The sequence below is a fragment of the Gobio gobio genome, assembly GCF_949357685.1.
Source record: "Gobio gobio genome assembly, chromosome: 2".
NCBI classification, from domain to species: domain Eukaryota; kingdom Metazoa; phylum Chordata; class Actinopteri; order Cypriniformes; family Gobionidae; genus Gobio; species Gobio gobio.
The window spans coordinates 7,141,283-7,168,895 of NC_137098.1; the positions used below are offsets into that span (position 1 = coordinate 7,141,283).

General features: G+C 38.1%; 2 protein-coding genes across 9 annotated transcripts in view; both read right to left on the minus strand.

Annotated features, from left to right (window-relative positions):
• Positions 1–7,530, minus strand: part of dennd5a (DENN/MADD domain containing 5A) — a 94,502-nt gene extending 86,972 nt beyond the window's left edge. For 2 of the 5 annotated variants that reach the window (XM_079801449.1, XM_079801447.1), the window contains exon 1: positions 7,250–7,487. In XM_079801449.1, the coding sequence (XP_079657575.1) occupies positions 7,250–7,349 (100 nt within the window). In that variant the 5' untranslated portion in view covers positions 7,350–7,487. Of the gene's footprint in view, positions 1–7,249 lie in introns of all 5 variants that reach the window. The other 3 variants (XM_079801451.1, XM_079801450.1, XM_079801448.1) reach the window with 3 other exon arrangements.
• Positions 7,531–9,394: 1,864 nt separating this feature from the next.
• Positions 9,395–26,877, minus strand: tmem41b (transmembrane protein 41B). 4 transcript variants are annotated; one of them, XR_013818202.1, is made up of 9 exons: positions 26,812–26,867; positions 26,632–26,716; positions 22,845–22,962; positions 22,616–22,744; positions 15,975–16,068; positions 15,758–15,862; positions 15,537–15,675; positions 11,837–12,379; positions 9,400–10,462 (listed from the first exon to the last, which is right to left on the minus strand). XR_013818202.1 is itself a non-coding variant. In XM_079839253.1 (8 exons), exons 2-8 carry the CDS (start codon positions 26,708–26,710, stop codon positions 12,210–12,212), a joined length of 834 nt encoding a protein of 277 aa, XP_079695379.1. In that variant the 5' UTR covers positions 26,711–26,716; positions 26,812–26,867; the 3' UTR covers positions 10,921–12,209. The 4 variants fall into 4 exon arrangements, 2 of the variants coding, with proteins under 2 accessions (XP_079695378.1, XP_079695379.1); XR_013818201.1 differs by having other exon boundaries at positions 9,397–10,462; positions 26,632–26,877; XM_079839253.1 differs by lacking the exon at positions 9,400–10,462 and having other exon boundaries at positions 10,921–12,379.
• Positions 26,878–27,613: the final 736 nt, after the last annotated feature.

Consider the following 27,613-nt stretch of genomic DNA (forward strand, 5'->3'; position numbering starts at 1 on the left):
ATTACACTATTGCACACAGTATCAACAAGCAAGCAGCATAATAAAGTGCACACTGACTGTACTATACTTCATTTTAAAACTATTTACAACCTAGTCATTTAATGGTTACACTCTAAAAAAATCTGGGTTAAAAATAACCCAAGTTGGGTTGAATATGGACTAACCCAGCAATTGGGTTGTTTTGACCCAGCGGTTGGGTTAAATGTTTGCTTAAAACAACCCAATCGCTGCGTTGAAACAACCCAATTGCTGGGTTAGTCCATTTTCAACCCAACTTGGGTTATTTTTAACCCAGCATTTTTTAGAGTGTAGGTGCACTTAACTTAATCTCTTGTAGAGCAACACCAGCGGTAATTCAGGAAAAAATCTCCCAATGCTCCACTTTCAGTCTCTCGAACTTTTACCATAGTGTCAATTCTCAATTGATTTTGATTAATATGCGCGAGGGAGAGAGAGCAAGAGAGTTTGAAGATGGTGCCGCAAATATCGGCCCGATATATCGGTCTAACACTAGTAACGATACACGTATTCATTCCGGTGCGGTGCATGTGAGTCAGCAGTCGGCTTGTTTTACGCGCGGAACACACTTCAATCCGAGTTCCCACATGAACATATTAAACATTCAGTTTTATCACGCAATTCTAACGATAAATGCCGTTTTGACGCTCTGACTGATCACTAGTATGGTGACCCATACTCAGACTTTGTGCTCTGCATTTAACCCATCCAATTTAACACACTCTGTGAACACACACCCAGAGCAGTGGGCAGCCATATTGATGTGGCGCCCGGGGAGCAATTTACTGATCTGTATACTGCTGTTTTCACTGTCCTAAAAACGGCTTGATGATTTCCTTATTCTATGAAGTCCCTCCTTCAGAAATACGTAACGAGTTCTGATTGTGCCAGCGTTTCCCGTGTTGTGATTCGACAACGCTTAGCGCACGTTGCCCGGAAAGGTCGCGCCTCTTACCATAACGGGGAGATGAACGCACTCAAACTACAGCGTCCCTGAAGGCCAAACAAAGGTGATTTGACTCCGGGATGAAAATAACAGCGTCTGAACGACATGGCGACAAACACTCTACAAACTCAACACTTCCTCTTCTTCTCCACGTGGGAGAGCAAGAAGACCACGCCCCCTTTTTTGTGTATTCTTGTGGGCGGAGGTTAGTCGACAAACTGCTCTACTGACGTAATTAAAGCAGGAGGTACAGAGATGTAGTCCAAACCAGCCGTTCGCTGTAGGCTTTGAAAGGGAACTTCTGTTAAATAAAATATCTAGCTTGGCATTGAACTTTGAGCTTTATCATTTTACAGGTATTATTTATGCTCTAACAGCAACATTACACACTAACTAAAGTTTGAAAATGGGATCATGAAGAACAGGACCTTTAAGTGTTATCCTCAACATACCTTAAGATATTAATTCATGTTTATTCCTCTCTCTCGCGCGCGCGCCGCGGCCGCTTGAATTGACGCGCCTATGCTACAGTGATCTGCCGTCGCATTAAAGAGCGTCAAAACGGCATTTATCGTTTGAATTTTCTGATAAAATGGACTAAATACTCATTATGTTTGAGTGGGAACTAGGAATGAAGTGTGTTCCGCGCTTAAAACAAGCCGACTGTGAACTGTTAAAGATTGCATTCGGAACCGTTCGGTAAACACACACACCGAACCCGAAAGCCCTGTACTGAAACGGTTCGGTACGAATACGTGTACCGTTACACCCCTACTATCTATCTATCTATCTATCTATCTATCTATCTATCTATCTATCTATCTATCTGAGTCTGTCTGTCTGTCTGTCTGTATATCTATCTATCTATCTATCTATCTATCTATCTATCTATCTATCTATCTATCTATCTATCTATCTATCTATCTATCTATCTATCTATCTATCTATCTATCTGAGTCTGTCTGTCTGTCTGTCTGTATATCTATCTATCTATCTATCTGTCTGTCTGTCTGTCTGTCTGTCTGTCTATATGTCTATCTATCAATCTATCTATCTATCTATCTATCTATCTATCTATCTATCTATCTATCTATCTATCTATCTATCTATCTATCTATCTATCTATCTATCTATCTGTCTGTCTGTCTGTCTGTCTGTCTATCTATCTGTCTGTCTATCTATCTGTCTGTCTGCCTATCTATCTGTCTATCTATACAGTCAAACACACATTTATTCACATTTTCTCACATTATGACAGTTTATTCGCTATAGTTTAGAAAATGGTAATAAAATATGTCAAGAACTCAGAGTTGAACTGTGTCAGAACAAATTCATCTTGATAATGTCCGATAACTTTGATATAAAATAATGTAATGGAGTACAATCAACCAATCAGCTGTTCTTAATTAGATAATACCAATTTAGGTCAACCAATTACCAAGCAAAGCTTCATTTTGTTCAGTCTGTGGTGTCAAAGGGCGCATTAGCAATTAAACAGAAGACACTTCAGCAAAACATGCTCAGCTCAAAGTGTCTGAATCATTTTGCCCCCAAATGTTTATCAATTTTACTGGTGATACACTGCATGAAGAATTACTGGGTATAATATGTCAGTTTGCTTTATTTCGCTATCTTTACATAAATTAACTATGGTGTCCTGAATCATTTTTGGTTTGACAGTCTGTGTATATATTTATATATATATATATATATATATATATATATATATATATATATACATACATACACACACACACACACACACACACACACACACCAACAACCATGATCACACTTACAAATGCACGAATCTTGACTGACTCGTTTCCTCTAAAAACAGCACGTTAGCAGTTTCGTTCCCCAGCTAACTAGGCCAGCAGACTCAAGAGAGTGAACTTTTAAACTATAGTGGCATCTTGAAACATTTTAAAACAACTAAATCTCTTCTTTTTTTTTACAGATAAAAACACCAGCACAACTCATCAGTCAAGTCTTGCTACAACAATGCGATTGGATGCCGCTTTAGGAACGGGGTGTGTTTTTGTCCTCCTCAGAGAATCTCAGTGACCTCTCTTTGTCCTGAGGGTCTTGTGTGGGACACGCTCCGCTGATCCCGCTTTTCCCCGGGGGAACGTCATGATGGACACCAGTCACTTTCACTGCAGGCTCAGTTGCACTACAACCATCTCTAAATGTATCGTTTATTGCTCATCAATGCATCGACCCTCAACAGACATGAATGATTGCAAGCTTCTCCATGACTCAAAGTTGCACAATACACACAGTACAATAAGGCTCTCTAAACAAAAAGCACATAAGGATAAGGATGGTTCCATGGCCAGTGTGAGAGCGTTTCGGGACTTTTTTCCTAATTTGGGACAGAGCAGCTTTATTATCACTATGTCTACGTTCACGCTGCAAGCATTAGTTCTCCTCAATTCTGATTTATTGCTCAAATCCGGATATATTTTATTTTTTTTTGCCTGTTCACATTATTTTCTTATTTAAATGTGAACTTTAATAGTCTCCAGCAGTGTTGGGGGTAACGCATTACAAGTAACTTGAGATACGTAATAATATTACTTTTTCCAAGTAACTAGTAAAGTAACGCATTACTTTTCAAATTTACAACAAAATATCCAAGTTACTTTTTCACATTAATTTGACTGACAGCTCTCCTGCCCCAATGTTGAGAAAAATAAGTGCAGAGGCGTGTGTGTGAACATGATGGTTAATGTAGTTCCAGACTAAATTTATTTATCTCACTTGCACAATAAAGATTCTGTACTCCTCAAAATGAATAAAATCAGTCAGATGCAAAATCAGAGTACTACGCAAACCTCCAATAATTAAATGTTAAATAAAACAACTATTTTTATGCATAATCTACCTTTATATTTAATTTACCAATGTCTTGCTGCTGACCTTTGATGATGAAAATTACTAGATTTTTTGTTTTTATTGGTAAAACTTTTTTCTCCTGCGTCCTATTCTACCATTATCCAGAGCTGCGCCCTCTACTGTCCATGCGTGAATTTGCATTTTTACCTCAGCCTGGGGCTTATCATTTCAATTTTGGTATGAAGAGGTCTTTACCGTTGCACAAAAATATAACTTTTTTACAAAAACAAGCCCAGCCCCGGTGAGAAAAAGTAACGCAAAAGTAACGTAACGCACTACTTTTCTTAAAAAGTAACTCAATTAGTTACTTTTTAAGGGAGTAACGGAATATTGTAATGCATTACTTTTCAAAGTAACTTTCCCCAACATTGGTCTCCAGTTATACACTCTAAAAAAAAAGGCTCGTAATCATAGGGGAACCTTTTTTAGTGCTATATAGCACCAATTTTGGTGCTTCAGTGGTTCTTCAGTGGTTCTTCAGAGGTGCTATATAGCACCTTAGTCAAAGAAATGGTGAAGAACCTCTGAAGAACCTCTGAAGAACCACTGAAGAACCTCTGAAGAACCGGTGAAGAACCTCTGAAGAACCGCTGAAGAACCACTGAAGCACCAAAATTGGTGCTATATAGCACTAAAAAAGGTTCCCCTATGATTACGAGCCAAGAACCATTTTTGGTGCAATATAGAACCTTTTTTTTTTTAGAGTGTAGGTCTAAAGAAGGATTTGTGAAGCATCAGTTAGAACAGGCTCTAAATATGCCACAGATTAGTTACAGCAAAATGTTATTCACTTTTATAATTTTCTTTTATGCATTTTATTAGATTTTATCCAAATTAAAATTGTATTGAATTGTATGTGTCTGTGGGAAATCTAATATGCATTTATTTTGGATATCATTTTTGGGGGGCCAAAATTAGTAAGGGCGCCAAACCACTGGTCCAATCCTGGCCAGCAGAAACTGAATTTCTGGGGAAACCAAAATTCAGTGACTGACTACATATGATTAAAAACAACAACTGAGTGGCACAACGATCACCCACACTGACACTGATGCAACAAAACACTGATGGAGGACCTGCACACCCTTTTCACAAAGATCCAAGAAAATTTAAGAGGAAACTGATGTTCTGATTACATCAGTGGAGATCTAGCTCAACAGAAAGTGCAAGATGAGGAAGCCTGAAAAACCACAGGAAATCTGATTCTGCACTCTCGCCCTACAAGACTTCACGTGCGAGATGAAGAAGACGTTAATATGAGAATATGGTGTGTGTGATTCACTGTAAAACACGGTACACTTGTAAAAAAGTATTATATAGTATACACTATATTGCCAAAAGTATTGGGACACACCTCCGAATCATTGAGTTCAGGTGTTCCAATCACTTCATGGCCACATGTGTATAAATCAAGCACTAGGCATGCAGACGCTTCTACAAACATTTGTGAGAGAATGGGTCGCTCTCAGGAGCTCAGTGAACTCAAGCCGGGTACTGTGATCGGTTGCCACCTGTGCAATAAGTCCATTCGGGAAATTTCCTCACTACTAAATATTCCACGGTCAACGGTTAGTGGTGTAATAACAAAGTGGTTGGCCACAAAAAATCCCAGAGTGGGGTCAGCGCATGCTGAGGGTCACAGAAGTCACCAACTTTCTGCAGAGTCAACAGCTACAGACCTCCAAACTTCATGTGGCCTTCAGATTAGCTCAAGAACAGTGTGTAGAGCTTCATGGAATGGGTTTCCATGTCCGAGCAGCTCATCCAAGCCTTACATCACCAAGTGCAATGCAAAGCGTGGGATGCAGTGGGGTAAAGCGTGCCACCACTGGACTCTAGAGCAGAGGAGACGTGTTCTCTGGAGTGACCAATCACGCTTCTCTGTCTGGCAATCCGATGACGAGTCTGGGTTTGGCGGTTGCCAGGAGAACGGGACTTGCCTGACTGCATTGTGCCAAGTGTAAAGTTTGGTGAAGGGGGGATTATGGTGTGGGGATGTTTTTCAGGGGTTGGGCTTGGCCCCTTAGATCCAGTGAAAGGAACTCTTGATGCTTCAGCATACCAAGACATTTTGGACAATTTCATGCCCCCAACTTTGTGGGAACAGTTTGGGGACGGCCCCTTCCTGTCCCAGCATGACTGAGCACCAGTGCTCAAAACGTCGCTCCATAAAGACATGGATGAGCGAGTTTGGGGTGGAGGAACTTGACTGGCCTGCACAGAGACCTGACCTCAACCCGATTGAACACCTTTGGGATGAATTAGAGCGGAGACTGAGAGCCAGACCTTCTCGTCCAACATCAGTGCCTGACCTCACACATGCGCTTCTAGAAGAAGGGTCAAATATTCCCATAAACACACTCCTAAACCTTGCGGAAAGCCTTCCCAGAAGAGTTGAAGCTGTTATAGCTGCAACTCCATATTAAACCCGACGGATTAAGAATGGGATGTCATTAAAGTTCATGTGCATGTAAAGGCAGACATCCCAAAACTTTCGGCAATATAGGGTATGAATACTGAATACAACCTTGTTTTGATGAATGCTGGAAATGGAAGAACTGTTTATGAAGAAACAAAACGAAGTCAACGCAAATATAAATGAACACAGCACATAAATACCTTGAATATATAGATATTGCAGAATATATAATACTGATCCTCAATAAAATAAACAATGTCAATCTGTTTTTGTTTGGTTTATGTTTTATGTTCGTAAAGAATATGGACGGTGGAGCTATTATGAAATGACAGATGCTTGAGTTTAACCGAATTAATTTGAACAAGGTTTCCCAATAATAAAAAATAAGTACAAATAACAGGTTTGCTTTAAGAATTCTCTCGTAAGGTCAACTATCTAGAAGACTACAAAAGTCCAGTACATAATAATACAACCTTGTTTTGATGAATGCTGGAAATAGAATAACTGTTTATGAAGAAATAAAACCTAACACAAATATAAGTGAACACAGCACATACACACCTTAAAATAAACGAATGTATAGATTGTTTATGATACTGATCCTCATTCTTAGTCTTGTAAAACAGAGGTAAACATGTCAATCTCCGTTATGAATATGGACGGAGGAGCTGTTATGACATAACAGATGCTGGAGTTTAACTGAATTCAAGTGAATAAGCTTTAAATAAGTAACATCAAGGGTTTCTCGTAATGTCACCTATCTAGAACACCCCAAAGTCCAGTGTCTATGAATATAATATAATAATAATAATAAATCTCAGTCTGCCCAACTGCCATTCTAACGTATTGATGTAACTGTCAGTCGTTACAATATCTACTCGCTTAACATCGCATAACTAACAACTTTAAGCAAATACACAGTGAAACCTCACAAATCTGTCGAAATCAACCGCCTCGGGTCTTACCGGACAGCTCGTCTGGTTCTAAGCCGCTCTCGGTGTCCAGACCGCAGCTCACGAAATAATCCGCGAAGCGGCAGGAGCTCGAGCTGAATCCGGTGCTCATTTTGAGACGGCTCCGCTTGTGCTCTTCTGTTTGCTGGTCTAGAGGAGCGCATAGTACGTGCTCTCCGGATCATTCTGCGCAGCCATTGCGGATGGGGATCAAGGCTGGAGCCCAGAGCGCCAGTCGCATTGTGGCCTCCGGTACAGCTGTTCTCCGTTCTCCTCGGCGCTCGCTCGTGCGCATGCGCAGTGCTCTGCTCGGGATGACGTTATGCGCTTATCCCTGAGCGCCGCGGCATCAAACTACGTAATCGATTTCTCTGACAGAAATTAAAGTCGAGTCACATATTAAGTTGTCAACCAGGAACTAGCTATGAAATAAATTTCAGTAGCCTACATTTTAAACTATTTGTCATGAATCGTAGCAGAATGGCAATATGTTGTTTGATGTTGCTCTCTGGTGGTGCTTTTGGAAATCGCATGAGCGATTTTGTTCAAATTAGCATGTCCTTTTGGATTTTGGCATGTGTAATGATATGGATATTCTGTGTGATGATAATGGGATGTGATGGTAGTGACATTTTTCCTTTTTGGATAAACAATAGAGCCTTGGACTTGACAGCACAAGTTAGTCAATTCACTTAAAGGGATAGTTCACCCAAAAATGTAAATTACCCAATGATTTACTCACTCAATCCATCCTAGGTGTGTATGACATTCTTCTTTCACACAAATAAATCGGAGATATATTAATATATATATATATATAATAGCTTTATAATGGCAGTGAATGGGGGATGAGATTTTAAGGTCCATAAAAGTGCATCTATCCATCATATAACTGCTCCACATAACTCTGGGGAGTTAATAAAGGCCTTCTGAAGCGAAGCGATGGGTTTGTGAGAGAAAATATCCATATTTAAAACCTTATAAACTAACTAGCTTCCGACAGACGGCCGTATGAATCGATTTACTGAGAAAGAGTAACCCTTGAGCTGGCGCACAACGTATTGACGAACGTGGAAGCACAGAGGAGTAGCCTACAAAACACCAGTCACGAATTAGAGATCTAAAACAAGAATTTTTGAAGAGAAATGTCAGAGGATTTCGATATAAGAGAAGATGAGCTTGAGAAGCGTCAAAGTTTAAGCTCCAACATCACGTCATGGGTTACTATGTTGGTGCAAGTCGACTTGTGTAGGGTAGGCCGTCTGCCAGAAGCTAGTTATTTTAGTTTATAAAGTTTTAATATAGCTATTTTTCTTACACAAATGCAATGCTTTGCTTCAGAAGGACTTCTGGAGTCGTATGGACTACTTTTATGATGGATGGATGAGCTTTTTGGGGCTTCAAAATCTCATCTCCCATTCACTTCCATTTTAAAGCTTGGAAGAGCAATGATATTTTTTAACTCCAATTGTGTTTGGCTGAAATAAGAAAGTCATACATACCCAGGATGGCTTGAGGGTGAGTAAATTATGGGATGATTTTCATTTTGGGTAAACTATCCCTTTAACTGAAGTTATAAAAATGAATGGATTATGAACTAAAATGCTCAAATACATGTTTGGGAAAACATGATACTCTCAGATCATGACACAACGATATTAAAATGAATGACATTTCTAATTTTAAACAGTCACTCGGATGTCCTGGCAGAAATGTGAATGTATGACACTTTTTGTAATAGTTGCTTTTGTGAAACTCTAAAATGAAAGAAAAACACATCTTGGTTAATGACTGCAGTTTCAGGGAAACCAATGATTTGTTATAATAAAAAAAATGTGCAGATGAATGCCAGATCAGTTGAAATGTGATTTTTAAGCAAGATTTATTCTGATTTTAACATAAGTTTACTTTATAGACGAGCTGGGAGGTAGAAACTAAAACATTTCACAAAAATATAATGTGTCTTGGGTAATAATGAATGGTAAAATAATAGCTATACTGTAAAACAAAAATACAAATCATAAATGGCTCAAAAAGTGGAGTTAGTAATGATATAATCTGTGTGCAGATGCTTCACGTTAAGTGTATAAACATATGCATTTTATGAAAAGGTACTTAAATCTAATATTTAAATGTTTTAAAATAACTAATAATCATGTCAAACAGTAAATTGGTCTTTATTTAAAGATGGAGTTATAAAAATTAGTGCATACATTGTGATTCAGTGATGAAGAAGAGACAAATATTACTCATGTATTTAATCATATTATAATAAATAATATCATATTTAGAGAAGGTCGGACATGAAAAGATATTAAAAATACAAGACAATACGTTCTCATTTAATCTTGTGTAATACTGTAATCAGTAGCCTTAATTTATTGATAAAGACATTTCTGTAAAAATATGTTAGAGAAGAAATCAGGATGAGAACAATTTAGGAAAATTATAAATGGGTGAGAGGTTTTATCAACACACTAATCATCATAAATACAGTTCGCTGAGACTTGAAACTGTTGCAGAACAACCGCATAACTCACATTCGCTCTCAGTTTGGTACATTCTTACATCAAGAGCTGCTGGGAACATTTGGATATTTAGAGATGGCAAACTAAATGCTGCAGATATATTAACGCAGCATGAGATAAATCAAACGAGGTAATAAGGAAATGATATCTGGTATAAGACCGTCCCTCATCGCACCCTTCCGCTTAAGAGACATTTCAGTGTGAACCACGTTCATGCACATGTAGTTGATTCCATCCCAACATAAAGTCCGTCAGGAAACTAGTGTATCGAAGGTTTAAAGATTTTTCAGGTATCCAGAAAGTACAAACAGCATTGTCGATATTAGACAAACGTTTCTTAAGACTGATTTGTTTTACAGAAAGGCAACTTTAACGGCATAAAATCCCACCGAGCTGCCTCAATTAAACAGACATATTCCATTTAAAACCATTTACAGTGGCTTGGCTTGACTAGGTCCAGGATAACAACTGTAACAGTTACAAACCTCCTACATTTCCAGGCTCAGAATGTAATACTTCCCTCTTGTCACATGGCTAAAACGAAAATTAGAAACAAAACGCATTATACAGCTTTAACCAAAAACTATTTCAATTTTTTTAAAAGTTCAAAATCAATCATTTGGCATTTTGGCCATCACATCCAAATGTAAAGAAAAAGTTTTGAAATGCTAAGATAGGCCTTTAAAGGAACACGCCACTATTTTTGAAAATAGGCTCATTTTCCATCTGTCCAATTTTACTGTTTTCGAATCCATTCAGTCGATCTCCGGGTCTGGCGGTAGCACTTTTAGCATAGCTTAGCATAGATCATTGAATCTGATTAGACCGTTAGCATCTCGCTCAAAAATTACCAAAGACTTTCAATATTTTTCTCATGGTACAGCTCAAAGTTCCTTTATTATTACGCAGTAATGAGAGTATAGTTCCTAGCCATAATCACTCTAGAAAATCACACATTTTCCTTTTCCGTCTGTCTTAGTCCACGATGTAACTACAGAAGAGTCAAGTTTTAAACAGGACAAATATCGACAAATATGGTCATTTTTGAGCGGGATGCTAACGGTCTAATCAGATTCAATGATCTATGCTAAGCTACGCTAAAAGTGCAACCGCCAGACCTGGAGATCGACTGAATGGATTCGAAAACAGTAAAACTCAACTGTTTAACTCTAGGGGAGACGGAAAATGAGCCTAATTTCAAAAATAGTGGCATGTTCCTTTAAAGGAATAGTTCACTCCAAAATGAGAATTCTCTCATGTCATCCCCAATGTATTTGACTTTCTCTCTTTAGATGAACACAAAAAAGGTTTTGAAAATAATCCATCCCTGTGAGTCCATAAAGTGAATGGGTGACGCTAAAAATAACAATCACATTGTGACGGCAACCCATTCGACCCAAGTGAATGAACCAATGCCTTCTGAAGTAAAGCCATAGGTGTGTGGAAGAAAAATACTTGTATTTTTCACTATAAATCATTGCTTCCTGGTCTACTGTCACATGAGCGTTCATGAGAGGGACATTGTGACACTTGATGAAAGTGAAACGATGTTGTAAGTGCGTAAATGGCTATTGTTTCAGAAGACATTGATTCACATTGTGGATTACCGTCACAATCGCTTGGTGTGGTTTTTCACACAATCAAGCAACACCCAATGGCATTATATGGACTCCTAGAGATGGATTATCCTCCTAAAAATCTCGTTTTGTGTTTATCTGAATTAAAAATCACTGGGATGCATGACATGAGGCCGAGTAAATGAGGAGAGAATGGGTGAACTATCCCTTCTATGTGACGTCAGGCTATTCGTTCCGTTTCTTTTACTTCAAGTAACCTGTTATGATAAGGCGAAACATATCTAAATGCAATCTACAGTCTTGATCTGTAATACTAATGTGGCATCATCCATATTTATCGGTTTTCAGGTCTATAGCAAGCGCTAAGCACTACCATCTACAGTCGGGAACGGTCCATTCAGATCCCAACCGCAGTCTCAACCGGCATAAGAAATAAGAAATCTGTAAACCCACAAAGCTCACCCTCGAAAAGTTTCTGAAGCATGTAATAACACGTTTGAATATTAAATTAGCTGTAAGACCGAAAAAGTCGAAGTTGGCACTTCCCATTTTAGCTCAGCAACTTGAGAGGGAGTGAAAATGTCTCTTCCAGTGTATCACGCATTAATCATTGCTGTTTCTATCCACGGAGTGAAGACAATGACGTGGAACATATTGCTTAACGCTAATGATGATAGATAAAAAGTGATGAGTTTTCATCCCATGAAAGTCCTGTCCAAACAATGGAAGGCCAGTCCTGACAGCCGCTGGCTGCCCATCATATGATGAAATGAGGGTTTGTCGTACATGCATAAAGGAAAAGAAAGCAAGGAGAAGTTTAGAGGACCAGTATCATTCCTGAGTTGAATCAAGCAGGGGTGGAGATCTCTATTCAAGCTTCTGCTGGAGTTTCTTCTGAAAGCAGACGGGCAGGATGGAGACGACAGCTAAAACGCCCAGGACGATGAGAGAGTTCCAGGACACGGCCTCGCCAGCCGTGGTCAGTTTGTACAGCGTCGTCCCTGCGTTTATCGCCACAAATGACGGCGGGGCCACTCCTGTAGATCAGATAACAGCTATTAGATGATTCATAAATCACAAGTGATCAAATATAAAAACTCAGTTAACTCTCTGGTGGCTATTTTAGAGTCCCAAAAGTTTTGAATCTGTAATTTTGTACTTTATCGGAATGGTACAAAAATGGGTGACATTTGTGTCAATAGCCTAACCCTAACCTAATCATCGAACTTGTGATCTTCGCAGTCAAAAAATGATCGGCATAGTAAATTATTTGAAATACGGAGTACAATCTAGAGTAGTCTTTAATAATGTCTAAATTTATATCCAAATGCAAAACATAACAAAAGTAAGTAATTATGGCTGAAATATTCTAAAAAGCAACTATGGAATTCATACAAAGTGAAAGAAGTCTCTTATGCTCACCAAGGCTGCATTTATTTGATCAAAAATACAGAAAAAAACAGTAATAGTGAAAAATAATTACAATTTAAAAAATATAGCTGCAAGCAGCAATACCGGGGCCAAGCGCAACAGAAGCAAACAAGGAAGCTAGCAGCAGACCAACTGAACAAATGAGTGAAGACATTTGAAGACAATTTTAAGCAAAAATGTTAAAACCCCACATTAAAACATTGAGTTGTCATATTTTGTTTAATTATAGCATCACCAAGAGGCACAATCCTACCATTTGTTTTATGTGTCTTCGGAGTGAGCCCATACATGTGTGTGTAAATTTTGGAGAAAATATGTCATTTCGTTTTGGCGACATTTATATAAAAAAACATGTAAAAAATGACTGACACCTGACTTTGATTGGATTTTACTACCCCTTACTATCAATATTTGGGTATTAACATGGCTAACGACCTATGTTTCCGAACTTCTGACGCTGGTTTCGTCTCGATCGGACTAGCGGTTTCGAAGATATCAGCTAATGTTTTAGAAGCGCTAAATTACCACGCTGCACAAACCATACGCCGAAACCTGGCAAGTCTGGTATCGTTTGACTCTGCAAGGATTCAGGAGACGAAAAAATTACTCACATGAAAATAAGTCAATCACACCAAAAGTTATAAACATTTGAAAAAATGTTTTCCACCAGGTGGCGCTATTTCAAAACTTTTCAGGCTCATTCAGGGCATCGTGCTGATGACCCATACCAAGTTTCGTAACAATCCGTTCATGTGTTCATAAAATATAGCATCTAGCCAAAATTTTCGCACATAATTCAAAATGGCCGACAGCCAAAATGGTCGATATGGTAAAATTGGATATCAGACGACTCGTTATGACAAATCTAACAAGACCACTTTTATGATTTTTGGACAAACGGTTCATAAGTTATACGCAAAATTAGCCATTTTTCATATCTCCGGACCAATAGGTGGCGCCGTGCCGAAACGCTGCATGTTGTCTCAGGTCATGCTTGTGATGACATGTACCAAGTTTGATTTGAATACAATAAAGCGTTGCAAAGATATAGCCTTAAGTATATTTTTGCAACCGCTATATAAACTTTGTTTGCGCGTTGTTTGCGAACAGTTGTACGGATCAACTTGAATTCCATAACTTTTTGTCGGCATGGTCTGAAGATGATCTGGTTCAATTTCCGTGCAAATCGGACAAACCGTCTAGGACGAGTTCGCAAAAGCTGGTTTTTCGGAAAATTCTAAATGGCGGGAAAATTTTCAATTTTTTTAAATGACTTCATATGGTGCAATCGAATCGTCATGAGCCAAGGAATCAGAGGAAAATTTTGTTTCTAGCCCTTATGGTTCAAAAGTTATTAGCATAAACATGAGTCACACTTTGGACTGGTGGTGGCGCTAGAGGGATTATTTTAGAGACTCCAAAATTGGTGTGGTTAATGTTGGCCTAGTCCTCTATATGTGTGCCAAATTTCATAACTTACCCGCAACTGGTTCTACGGGCTGCCATAGACTTCAATGGTGGAATAATAAGAAATCTAACGGTTTTAATAGGTGCCTCCACACCTTCGGTGCTTGGCCCCTAATAATGGTTTTCTATTTGAATATACTTTAAAATATAATTTATTATATTACACAGCGCCTGAAAATAGTCCCCAGCGCTCTCTGTGCAAGCAGGTTGTCACGTTAGTTATGTTGACGGAAGTGAGCCTATTTTCAGGCGCTGTGTAATATCATTGCGCCGCTGCACCCATGGGGCGGCTCAAATTTCCTTGATTATTACGCAGGAATGAGAGAATAGTTCCTACTAGGGCTGTGCGATATTGAAGAAAAATGCGATATCCTTGTTAAATAATGCGATATTCGATATGCGATACGATATTGCTTCAAGTGTGTAAAATGTCTTTCCCCAACTGATATCTTTCACTTAAAGCATAACTGTATTTACATGAATACTCATCAAGACAGCCATTTTGACACAACGGTGTGTGTATTTGACAGTTCGAGTGTGTAACAAGACACGAAAAAAGAACGGCTTGTGCGCACATTTCGGTCTGTGTGTCAGACAGCAGATAGCACGAGACTGCAAGGAGTTGTTTTTCGCAAGTTATTGCGTTTAATAACTCTTTTTAACGTATTTAACCTCTTTTAACGTGTGCCCAGTCTATTCTCTGCTATATGCGTCAACCTAAAACGTACACTTTTCACAATGTTAAAGTAGCCTATTAAAATCATTCAGATATTGTGTACCCTTGCGATATGCATATTGCGATATGTACATTTGCGATATTTCGATAAATTACGCAGCCCTAGTTCCTGCCATATCGGCCTTGAAAATCACAACTTTTCATTTTCCGTCAGTATTAGTACACGATGTAACTACAGAAGAGTCAAGTTTTAAATAGGAAACATATCGAAACTCTTTGGTCATTTTTGAGCGAGATGCTAACGGTCTAATCAGATTCAATGATCTATGCTAAGCTACACTAAAAGTGCAACCGCCAGACCCGGAGACCGGCTGAATGGATTCGAAAACGGTAAAACTTAATTGTTTAATATTCCTATGCTCTTGACTTTGCAAATGTTGACTCTGCATTCTTTCTCCTCCAACAAATAGGGCCAAAAAAATTTCCCTATAAATATTTTTGTTCAATAAAATGCACTTTAAAATGAGAAAATGGCATTTGACAAGTCTTAAACGCAGCAACACCACACAAACTTGTGTGACTGTGAACCATTCTTTGTAAAATTAAATGATTAATCTTACCAAAAAAGGTGCCCAGGAAGAAGACACCCAGAGGCACATTAATGACCGGTGAGGTGATGTTGATGAACCAGTTGGGAAGAAAGGGAGTGATTCTCAAAAAAATGATGTAATTGATGAGGTGCTCTCTGTGCTTGTCCACCTACAATGACATTGGCTCAGCATTATGGTCAGTCAATTTACTGTACAGGCAAAAATGAAAGCTTATGATGTGAAAGTGTCACCTGTTGTGACCATTTCTGAGCTCTCTCTGTGAGGTACTTGTAGACCATCGGCCTCCCGACTAAATAAGACAACATATAGCAAAAAGATGCTCCAAGGCCTGAACACTGTAAAGCATGAAACATATTTACATAACAAACAGTCACTTTTCATACTAGAAGACAAAGTTTGGCAGGCAGACCATTTGGAAAGGAATTTGCATATAAACAAGGAACATACCAGACAGACGAGGAAGAGAGCAAGTGGAAAAGGGTAGAGATAACCAGACAGTATACTGAGGAATATGGAGCCTGGGATGGCAAACGTCTGAAGGCTGAGTACGGCTTAGTTAAGGCCATGAACAGTGAATAAATACTGACCAAATCTCAGTACTGAACTATCTAACACACGTGAGCAACAAATACTCCAAGCAATTATTTTGTCAGAAGTTAACCTGTTAGAAAAGCTGTTGTGTGGCATTCTGTCCTCTTCTTATCTTATCCCACACAATTTTTGACTCGTCCCTCGGTTCGCAAAAACAAACAAAAAACGAGTGCAATAATGCCCTTACAATGGAAGTGTAAAGGCCGCGATATACACACGGCAACGTTTTTTTTTGTTCTTGGCTTAGCGGGTAAAAAGAAGTTCGAAATACGCAAGCAGCGGTTTCCTACAAGCGAACATCCCGACCCTGCTGAGCTGAAAATGTAAATATGTGCTGCACGCTTTCCTCTCAATAACAGAATAAATACAACTAAAATGACAGCGGTGAGAAAACAGCAGTTAAGAAAGCATCTGATCATAGAGATGTGGATATGTTTGCATGAGCTCTGCAATTTGACACTTCAGTCAGGTTTATTTTAGTGCTGGGAATCAGTTAAAAAAAATAACCCATTGTTTTCTGTAATTAATCACGATTAAATCACCGTTTTCTGGAATTAATCACGATTAAATCGCAGTTTTCTGGAATTAATCACGATTAATCGCATTGCTTTCTGTAATTGATCACGATCAATCGTACTGTTTCCTGTAATTAATCACGATTAATCGCATTATTTTTCTGTCATTAATCACGATTAATCCCATTGTTTTCTGTAATTGATCGCGATTAATCGTACTGTTTTCTGTAATTAATCACGATTAAATCGCATTGTTTTCTGTAATTAATCACGATGTGGATATGTTTGCATGAGTTCTGCAATTTGACACTTCAGTCAGGTTTATTTTAGTGCTGGGAATCGGTTAAAAAAAATAACCCATTGTTTTCTGTAATTAATCACGATGAATCGCATTGCTTTCTGTAATTAATCACGATTAATCACACTGTTTTCTGTAATTAATCACGATTAAATCACAGTTTTCTGTAATTAATCACGATTAATCGCATTGCTTTCTGTTATTGATCACGATTAATCGTACTGTTTCCTGTAATTAATCACGATTAATCGCATTATTTTTCTGTCATTGATCAAGATTAATCCCATTGTTTTCTGTAATTGATCGCGATTAATCGTACTGTTTTCTGTAATTAATCACGATTAAATCGCATTGTTTTCTGTAATTAATCACGATTAATCGTATGTTTTTAATATTTTAGGAGTTTTTAATATTTTGATATTGTAATAATTTCAGTTACTCTCCAAATTAATGTAGAAACAATTCAAAGACAGCATATTTTAAATGTGTTGTAATGGCATCTTTTTATGAATGAAGGCCAGTAGCTATCATTGATACTAATGTCACTATAAAAACATCAATGACGTTACATTACAGGATAACTGAAAGCTCCCAATTTCAACATTTATTAGGCTTTAAAAAAAACTAATTTTAATTTAAGTGAACTGAAAACAATCTTTGCATAAACCAATTATAATAAATGTTATATTAACCCATGGCCTTCCCTGTTAGACATAAACAGAAATGTAATAGTTATCAACACCTTTCTTAACTGAATAAATAATAAATTAAATATAGATTAATCATCATCATTAAAGCTACACTTTTCTCTGTTCCTGTTGTTCTTTGATGAACATTAAAGGGATAGTTCACCAAAAAATGAAAATTAGCCCATAATTTAATCACCCTCAAGTCATCCTAGGTGTATATGACATTCTTCTTTCAGACGAATAGAATCGGAGTTATATTACAAAAGTCCAGGCTAATCCAAGCATTAGAATTGGATTCTTTCAGAGCCATCAGATTTCAACTAAAATATCTTCATTTGTGTTCCGAAGATGAACAGAGGTCTTACGGGTGTCGAACGACATGAGGGTAAGTAATTAATGACAGAAATTTAATTTTTGGGTGAACTAACCCTTTAACAGCTTACAGAGAGTAGGCATTTAAGGTCACAGTTCTAACAACGCAGGACACTAAAGAGACTTGACTACCGACTGTGAAAAACACCCAAAGAAAGATGCCCAGGGTCCCTGCTCATCTGCGTGAACGTGCATTAGGCATGCTGCAGCGAGGCATGAGGACTGCTGATGTGGCTAGGGCAATAAACTGCCATGTCCGCACTGTGAGACGCCTAAAGCCCTGTTCGGACGGGATTAGTTTAACATGGGGAGGTGGGGGTAAAGTAATTATTACCAGAGGTTCTCTGTGATTTTAGTCCCGTCCGAATGTGCCATCTTGGTAATCATTATGGACAATGTCAGTAAAGATTACGGAGATTTTTACCTTCTGTAAAAAGGTCCGGAAAAATGACCTCGGGTAATACTAATCCCGTTCAAATAGACCCGCTGTAAAAATGTACGGTAAAATTCCGTCATTTAATGTTTAAAAGTAGTTTTTGCCGCGTTTTGCAAGCATGGTTGCGTTGTAGGTGGTGGGACAACTCTGTGGCAAACCTCCAGGATTTTGGTAGTTTTACTGAGATGTCTTAAGCCCTATTCGGACGGGATTAGTTTAACATGGGGAGGTGGGGGTAAAGTAATTATTACCAGAGGTTCTCTGTGATTTTAGTCCCGTCCGAATGTGCCATCTCGGTAATCATTACGGACAATGTCAGTAAAGATTACGGAGACTTTTACCTTCTGTAAAAAGGTCCGGAAAAATGACCTCGGGTAAAACTAATCCCGTTCGAATAGACCCGGTGTAAAAATGTACGGTAAAATTCCATCATTTCTTGTTTAAAAGTAGTTTTGGCGCGTTTTGCAAGCATGGAAGCGCTTGAAGAAGCACTCGGTTTCGTTGTAGGTGGTGGGACCAGTCCCGCCGCTGGCCGCTTTGATTCCCTAAGCGCGATCACTTTATGATGCCCGCAGTGGCGGCGTTCGCAAATTTTGCAGCCGCGGGTGGGTCGAGAGAGCATTTTCTTGTGGTGCTTCCCGGAGCACTTGGTGCCCTACGCGCAGCGCGTGATGCGCGTGGTGGTAGCGGCGTCACTGGGTGGGACAACTCTGTGGCAAACCTCCAGTATTTTCCGCATACAATTTAAAGCAACAATAAGATCGAAAGCACTTTTTAGAGGCACAACACTTCTTTTAGCTTTAGGTAAGTGTCTATTAACAATACAATCCAAACAGAATCGTTAGACTGGACCTAAATGTTTATGTTTATGTTTATATATATATATATATATATATATATATATATATACACACACACACACACACACACACACACACACACACACACACACACACACACACACACACACACACACACACACACACACACACACACACACACACACACACACACACACACACACACACACACACACACACACACACATTGTGTGTTTGCTCACGTGAAAACAGGAAGCAACGCACATGACGACAAGGAGGTTACGTTGGTGCGTAAAGCGAGTTACCCCTCCCAATTCTGCTAGTTTTACTGAGATGTCTTATCCTGTGCGAATTGGCCATTAATATTACAGACGTCCTGAGGTAAAATTACTTTACCCCCACCTCCCCATGTTAAACTAATCCCGTCCGAATAGGGCTTTAGACATCTCAGTAAAACTAGCAGAAGTGGGAGGGGTAACTCGCTTTACGCACCACAGTAACCTCCTTGTCGTATGACGTTGCTTCCTGTTATCACGTGAGCAAACACGCCAACAAGAAAAACGCGAAACTGGAGCAGGGAGGAAACGCTGTGTTTAATCTCGGAATATAAAAAAAATCTTAAATAACATTTTTATATTATATGAATATTAAAAAATATTCTACTGTATTACTAAAAGAAGTGTTGAGTCTCTAATAAGTGCTTTCAATCTTCTTTTTGGTTTAAATGGTATGCGGAAAATCCTGGAGGTTTGCCACAGAGTTGTCCCACCACCTACAATGCAACCAAGTGCTGTTTCAAACGCCTCCATGCTTGCAAAACGCGCCAAAAACTACTTTTAAACAGGAAATGATGGAATTTTACCGTACATTTTTACAGCGGTTCTATTCGAACGGGATTAGTATTACCAGACGTCATTTTTCCGGACCTTTTTACAGAAGGTAAAAGTCTCCGTAATCTTTACTGACATTAGCGCTATTCGGACGGGATTAGTTTAACATGGGGAGGTGGGGGTAAAGTAATTATTACCACAGTAAATAATAATAAAAGAGTTTTTGAACTTTAATGTCACTAATGCTGATTATTCATTGATTCATTGAATTGAAATATTTAAAATACTTTTACAGCAAAAAATTTGTATGCAATTAGTTTAGATTAATTAATCACAGAGTATGTAATTAATTAGATCACATTTTTTAATCGATTGACAGCCCTAATAAAAACGAATGCTGCGTTAACAGCGTTAAATATTTTTAATGCGTTAAAATTAAAAAATGAATCCCCCGCGTTAACGCATTAATTTGCCCAGCACTAGTTTATTTATATAGCACTTTATACAGTAGATTGATTTAAAGCAGCAGCTTTATAGTATTAAACATGAAAAACACTGTCTCGCTTTCAATTACAATTACAGCTCTCCTGTGTGTTTATGACAAATTAACTGGAAGATTTCCATTTCAAAGGGGGCGGAGCCTCACAGCCACACACACCTATTATTATCCTCACCATGAGCCAATAGTATTTTGAAGGTGTTTTCCAGCCAGAGCTAACTTTTCCAGAAAGTTTGCTTTGGCAAGCTGTTTTGAACAAACAACAAACTTTCTTCAAAAGGCAAAAAAGTCCAGGGTGCTCAGGGATTTCAATGAGATGTTTGAAGGTGCTCTTTGGGGTCGGGAATTCAAATGAATGTGGAAAAAAAGAAAATCCAAAGCACTCTTCTTCAAATTATTAAAAAGCCTTTATTTTACTGGCCATTTCATTATAGAAAATGTAAAAGACATGGGGAAAAGAGCAACCCACACGTAGCAGCACAGACAGCCTTCTTCAGGGTGTGCTTCCCAGACAAAACTTTTTAATTTGAAGAAGACTGCCTTGGATTATCGGGCAGAAATATAGAAATATCTATCTTCCAGCCATTCGCCTTCCGTATTCAACTTATGGAAAAAGTGTAACGCCTTTCGCAGTTCAAAATGCTTACGCTACGTCTGATGACATTGCACACCAGTTACGCTTTTTTTTCCCTATCTGGCGGAAGCTAGATATTTTACTTCATAAAGTTTTAAATATGGATATTTTTCTTACACAAACGTGCCACTTTGGTTCAGAAGGCCTTTATTAAACCCCCAGGAGCCGTGTGGAACAGTTATATGATGGATAGATGCACTTTTATGGACTTCAAAAACGAGACAACAATTCACTGCCATTATAAAGCTTGGAAGAGCCAGGACTTTTTTTCACTCAATTAAAGCCAGGACTTTTTTTTACTCAATTTTTTTTAACTCAATAAAAAAAAAAAGACATTTTAAATTTTATTCGTCTGAAAGAAGAATGTCATATACACCTAGGATGACTTGAGGGTGAGTAAAACTTGAGCTAATTTTTATTTTTAGGTGAACTATCCCTTCAAAATCCCCTGGAGTCGTGTGGATTACTTTTATGATGGACGGATGCACTTTTTTGGGCTTCAAAATCTAAGGTACCATTCAGCTTGGAAGAGCCAGGATATTATTTAAAATAACTCTGACTGATTGTATTTTGCTGAAAGAAAATATACACACTAAGATTGCTTGAGGGCGAGTAAATTATGGGATGGTTTTAATTTTTGGGTGAACTATCCCTTTAAGGGGAAAAACATTTCAGAAAGTTACAAATGGGAATAATAAGGCTCCAAATGTTAACATTAGTTAACTCTATTAGTTAACATGAATTAACAAAGAAAATTATCCATTTATTAATCTTAGTTAATATTAATTTCACATTTACTAATGCATTATTACTTTACTAATACAATAACGCATTACTAATACAGTATTAAAATCAAAAGTTAATATTTTTAATGGACCAGAACTAATGTGAACTACCAATAAACGGTAATAAAGATGAATAAATATTGTAAAAAATTGGGTAACATTTTTAGTGTCCTTGTTACAATCTACATGTGGTTACTATAATAAAAACTGTAAATTATGCATAATTACATGCAGCTCACTCTAAAAAACAAGGACACCTTAAAATATAGTGTAACCAAACTGGCCGCTCATTGTTAGTTAATGCATTACAATAAGGTCCCATTAGATAACATTAGTTAAAGTATTACAAAATATGTGTTATTTGAAGTGTTCTGTTAAAGGTTAGTCTACTGTTATAAGTCGTAAGCAATTTTAAATCACCATTCCGTCCAATTCATAAATATTCAATATTCATAATGGTTCATTCAATTCATCGAAAGATCTGAATTAAATGAACAATTCACTCTCAAAATGGACATCACTAAGTGGCCTTCTTTAGGGAAGCCAACTAACAAATTTCAGCTTGTTCTTTTGTCAATACTATTGACGAACTATCAGTTCTCATGGCAAAAAGGATACAAGATGTATGTAGCAAAGTATGCTAAAAGCACTTGGGTGTAATATGTGTCCTTGTATTTAGACAGCACAGTGCCCAATGCCTTGGCATCATCCATGTCTTTAGGAATTTTTATTATTTCTCTCTCGTCTCTGCAAGACAAAAAAAAAACATCAAACCGTAAAGAACAAATTTTAAAAAAAAAACTCCATTGGTGCAGAAAAGTAGAGTCAGAAGGGGAGGCAGACTTACTCGCTCAGCTCTGGGAAGTTTCTGAACACCAGATACATGACACAAGCAGAACAGGCAAAGATAGAGACGAGGAGGAGGATTGACATCCGTGCAGACGCTCCTCCAGGTGACTGGGCTCCTTAGAGAATAAATCAAAAACATCATGAATAACCTCTCAAATCATCTGTGCAATGTGTTGCATACATTTGCATCACTTGTTCGTAATCCTCAGGGAGATCCAGGCCCGTGAGAGCTCCTATGTGACGGCAAAAATCACTTCTGATAATGTAACATCTTCTTAAAGGAGCGGTGTGTATTATTCTCAGCCATTATTGACACCAAACCGGCTTTCAAAAATAACTTGATTTTGACATTTTCTGAGGAAAATCTAGGCGGTTTACAGACTTAAGCCCAAGCCACTGCGGCATTTATATTAAACATGAAAACATTTTATTTTTAGCAAGCTGTTTTTTCACATTTAAATATAATGCTATTTATTTAATCCAGCTCTTTTTCATACACACGTTTAAAATAATCTGTCATACAATCAAGTCATTAATCCAGTATGTTTTATTTGTTGATATTTCTGCTAGTCGGTATTAAAAGTTACAAACCCACTTTATATTAGGTGGCCTTAACTACTATATACGAACATTTAAATGAATCATTTGAAACAATGCACTTATTGTGTACATGCATGCTTTTACATTGTACTTACATTTTAAAAAATTACCTGCATTTTAAATTATACTAGGGATGGAACGGTATGAAAATTTCATATCAGGATTATAGTGACCCAAATTATCACGATTATCAGTATTATCACAGTTTTGTTCAAATTAGATAATAGTGTTAAAAAAGAATAGATGCACACACTGAAACATTTCAACAAGTTTTATATTTGAAAATCAACAACAACAAATAAATAAAACAAACAGCTCTAAGCACTTTTTTAAGCAAGTAAAAAAAACTTAAACTCTATTCTGTGGGATTTCCTTCCTTATAATGACCGTCGTCAATAGCAACGCATTATAACAACGCACATCCACTATAACTATATATTACTATAACTTCTTGTGATCATCTGGTCTGGACGATTGTTTTGTACACTGTACAAAAGGGATTTATAAACATTCATCTCAATTCAATATGTCCCCGTAATTATTTATGTGGTAAAGAAAATCTGTGTAATAAGTGTAAATATACATTATTATCCCTTAAATGTCACCCTAGTCTTGTCTGAACTGCCTCGTTCGTCTTTGGCTCAAAGTCACTTGCTGCGAACTTTTCTTCTTGAAAGCTTCACGTTAATTTCCAGTGAGTGAGATAAAATATTTCAACTCAAAACTTTGTGTCCAATTAAAGTTAACATGCCTTGCACTCGCAACAGACTGACACTGGCTGGACAGGATTTACCACAAGTTTTCAAAATCGTGATAATCACACGCGGTTTTATTGATAATTCAATTTTAAACGATATTACTAACCGTCAGTACATTTTATCGTGGTTTATCGTGAAACTGGTAATCGTTCAATTTATCTGCAAAAGGTTCACATACAGGAGCTTTCAGCATAGTTTTAATGTATAACTAGTCGTCTATTTTGAAGATATACATGTGCATAAACAACGACTAAAGCTGCCAGACGTTTTTGCCCAAATTTCAAAGACACATTTAAATCATTAAAGCTAGAGGCATATCTTAACTTTAATGTTACTTTAATCATGTAAACTACCTCTATACAGCATATTATCATGCATATGTGTTTGGGACAGAGGGGAACCAGGTCGCATTTACAGCAGATATATGCAGCCCATAATAAATAAAAGCACGAGACGTACTGGGGTCGGAGAAGAACACCGGAAAATGTGACCGTCTGTTGCAATACACGCGCCACGGTTCAGCTGCTCGAGACGAACACTGGCAGCAGGGTTGCCAGGTTTTCACAACAAACCCCACCCATTCGTTACTCAAAACTAGCCCAAAACAAGCCCAATCGCGTTTCGGGGAGGTTCTCCGGTAAACATTGCGTTCGGGGGGTTAAATATGTGGGCTTTTTTGCAGGGCTGCCTGCTAAAATTCTCATTCCCGGGGATCACATAATTGGGATCGATTCAACCCACGGACATGAGACACAGCCCGCGGCAACAGTGTAGAAGTAGCCCAAAAAAAAGTAGAAGTAGCCGCGGAAAAAACGCGGACTTGGCAACACTGACTGGCAGTGTGAAAGCTCCCGCTCTCCACGCGCACAGCTTCTGCTCTGCCACCGCGCGCAGTGTGAAACCGGCGTTACAGAGCGAACAAAGCACAGTTTTATTGGGCTTCTGTTTAAAGTACTCCCACACTTTTGAATGTCGCGGTCTGGCTATATATGATAAATGATCATTTTCACTATGCCCGGGAGCAGAAGCTGCCATTATTCTAGATCTTCTGTTCTATTCTAGAACGTAAATAATGTGCCGCCAACACGTCAACGCATTTCACGCACGTTCGTTGCAGCCCTACGGCGTAGTTCTCAAAATGGGGCTTAAGTGTGCATTTCATGGATTCCCGAACGCTGGCGCTACGTCATATTCTCGCGCATGCGTCGTGGAGGCACACACGGAAGACAAGAACAAGTTGGATAAAGTCGTTATTTTTATTTATTTTTTGCGCACAAAAACTATTGTCGTCGCATCGTAAAATTATTGTAGAGCCACTGTGGTGAGATGGACTTTGTAACAACGTTTTAAGTGCCTTTTATGGGTCTTGTGAGTGTAAATGTACTGAATGCCAATGGAGGCCTATCTGAAGCCTTTCTCAGCATCAGCTTTACACTAAAATATCTTCATTTGTGTTCCGAAGATGAACGGAGGTCTTACGGGAGTCGAACGACATGAGGGAAAGTAATTAATGACAGAATTTTCATTTTTGGGTGAACTAACCCTTTAATGATGCTATAATGTTACTCTGTGCATTCGCTCGGCAGCTGCTATGAGACACTTGTTTACACTGCAGTAATCCAGATTGATATTAGAATATAATATTAATAAACGCCGGGTGGCTTGTGTTGCTAAATGGCATGCAATTGATTTTAAAACATATTGTATGACAGAGAAAATGCAGAATTACTGTACAATAATTCGTTTTCTGTTTTCAAAATCGGAAATTGAGGGTAACATGGTTATGATGTCATTGATGGGCGACGCACGGACACGATCCGTGTCCTGGTTAAAATTTGCTTATTTCTCTGGATTTAAACATTCTTGGAACCATTTGGGATAATTTGAGTACACAAGTCAACAAACTATAGAACATTGTTCTAGAAGTTTTTGGATATTTGAATCCTTAAATCTTACATATTGTGCCTTTAATTGTTTTGTCTATCTCTCTCTAAGAAGCTAATGTTGTTAATAATGTGAATATGTCATACCTCCTGTGTCATCAAATAAAATAAGTTTTGACCAGTTTAGAGGTTGAACTCTGACTAAAAGTATGAGTAATGCGAACCCATCATCAATGTATTACACAATCAGATAAACAGTCGCATTTATGGTCCATTTCAGATTATTTATTCCCTTGTAAATCACACTTTATGGGGAGAAATTGCGACATAATCGATTAATCGACGAACCCTTTGATAGCAGATCTGAAGAGTTGATTTTAGCTCTAGATATTTAAGCTCCAACTGTCAAATTTTCTGGTCTTGGTCAACAACAGTTTCTCAACAAACATATATGAATTATTCCAAATCTGAATAATTGTGGAAAATGTACACAATAGCTGTGCGAGACTGACATATCAGGAAATCAAGTCTGAATTAACGTTACCTTTAACCGGAGTTTGGCTGGAGGGCCTCGGTTCCTCCTCCGTCAGAGTCTCGCGGTTTCCGCCTCTCTTCTTGGCCATGGCGATCTGTTTCAACCGAGAGAAAATAACGAGGGCAGAACTCAGACGTTAACCGAGATCATATGTCAATGTAAAAGCTTCAACCGGCTTTCTCCTCCTACTTGTCAGGATACCGGTGACCTGTGACTGTGTCTTCTTCTTCGGCGCTGTTCAGCTCGGATGAGAACGTGATTGTTAGGCCGCGACTACCACCTAGTGTCGACGCTCGACGCCACGTAAATAACACTGTACATAACCCTTACAAAAGGGGTTACTGAAACTATCATGGTAACTACTTAACATCCTGAGTACGAGGACATTATATTTTAGTGAGTTTCTCTGACACCACACGTCTCCGTTTTAAGTCTGGATGTCCTGTAAAGAGCGCATTCAGGGCTTTTCGCCATTTGTTTTGAGGTTTCACCAGCACAACAACTTCTCCTTGGTCTTTAAAATGGCTGAATGATCAAATGTAGCACTCTTATGGTAATATTTTGTAATTATCATTCAAATCTGACTAATTTTCAAATTGTTTGCTATAAGACAACATCTCAGGAAAATGTTTTGGTCTAATCAAAATATGACTTTCAGGACATATTTCATATTTTGACTTCATATTGATTTCAAACAGGGCATTCACGATTTCAAAAGCATGAATAAATCATGTTTATCGGGCATTTTGGGAGACACAACAAGTGAATAGGTAAAGAAATTACATATCAATGTTCCTATAAAATATTAGATATTATTATTAAAATGTTGCCAACTATTACTCCCATTATTACACTTCTTTTTCATTACATGTTGCTCGAAGAACACATTAGGGATGGTGTTTAGATACATTGTATTGAAGGGGACTATATTAATGGCCATTTTACCCACATATTACATAAAGTAAAATGGTATATCAATTCATTCTGTTAC

Coding starts and splice junctions, on each gene's coding strand:
- tmem41b (XM_079839252.1), bottom strand. CDS start 26,710: ATGGCCAAGAAGAGAGGCGGAAACCGCGAGACTCTGACGGAGGAGGAA. Junction 16,069..22,615: donor TACTTTGCTACATACATCTT/GTATCCTTTTTG, acceptor AGCCGTACTCAG/CCTTCAGACGTTTGCCATCC. Junction 15,676..15,757: donor CTCAGAAATGGTCACAACAG/GTGACACTTTCA, acceptor ATGTCATTGTAG/GTGGACAAGCACAGAGAGCA.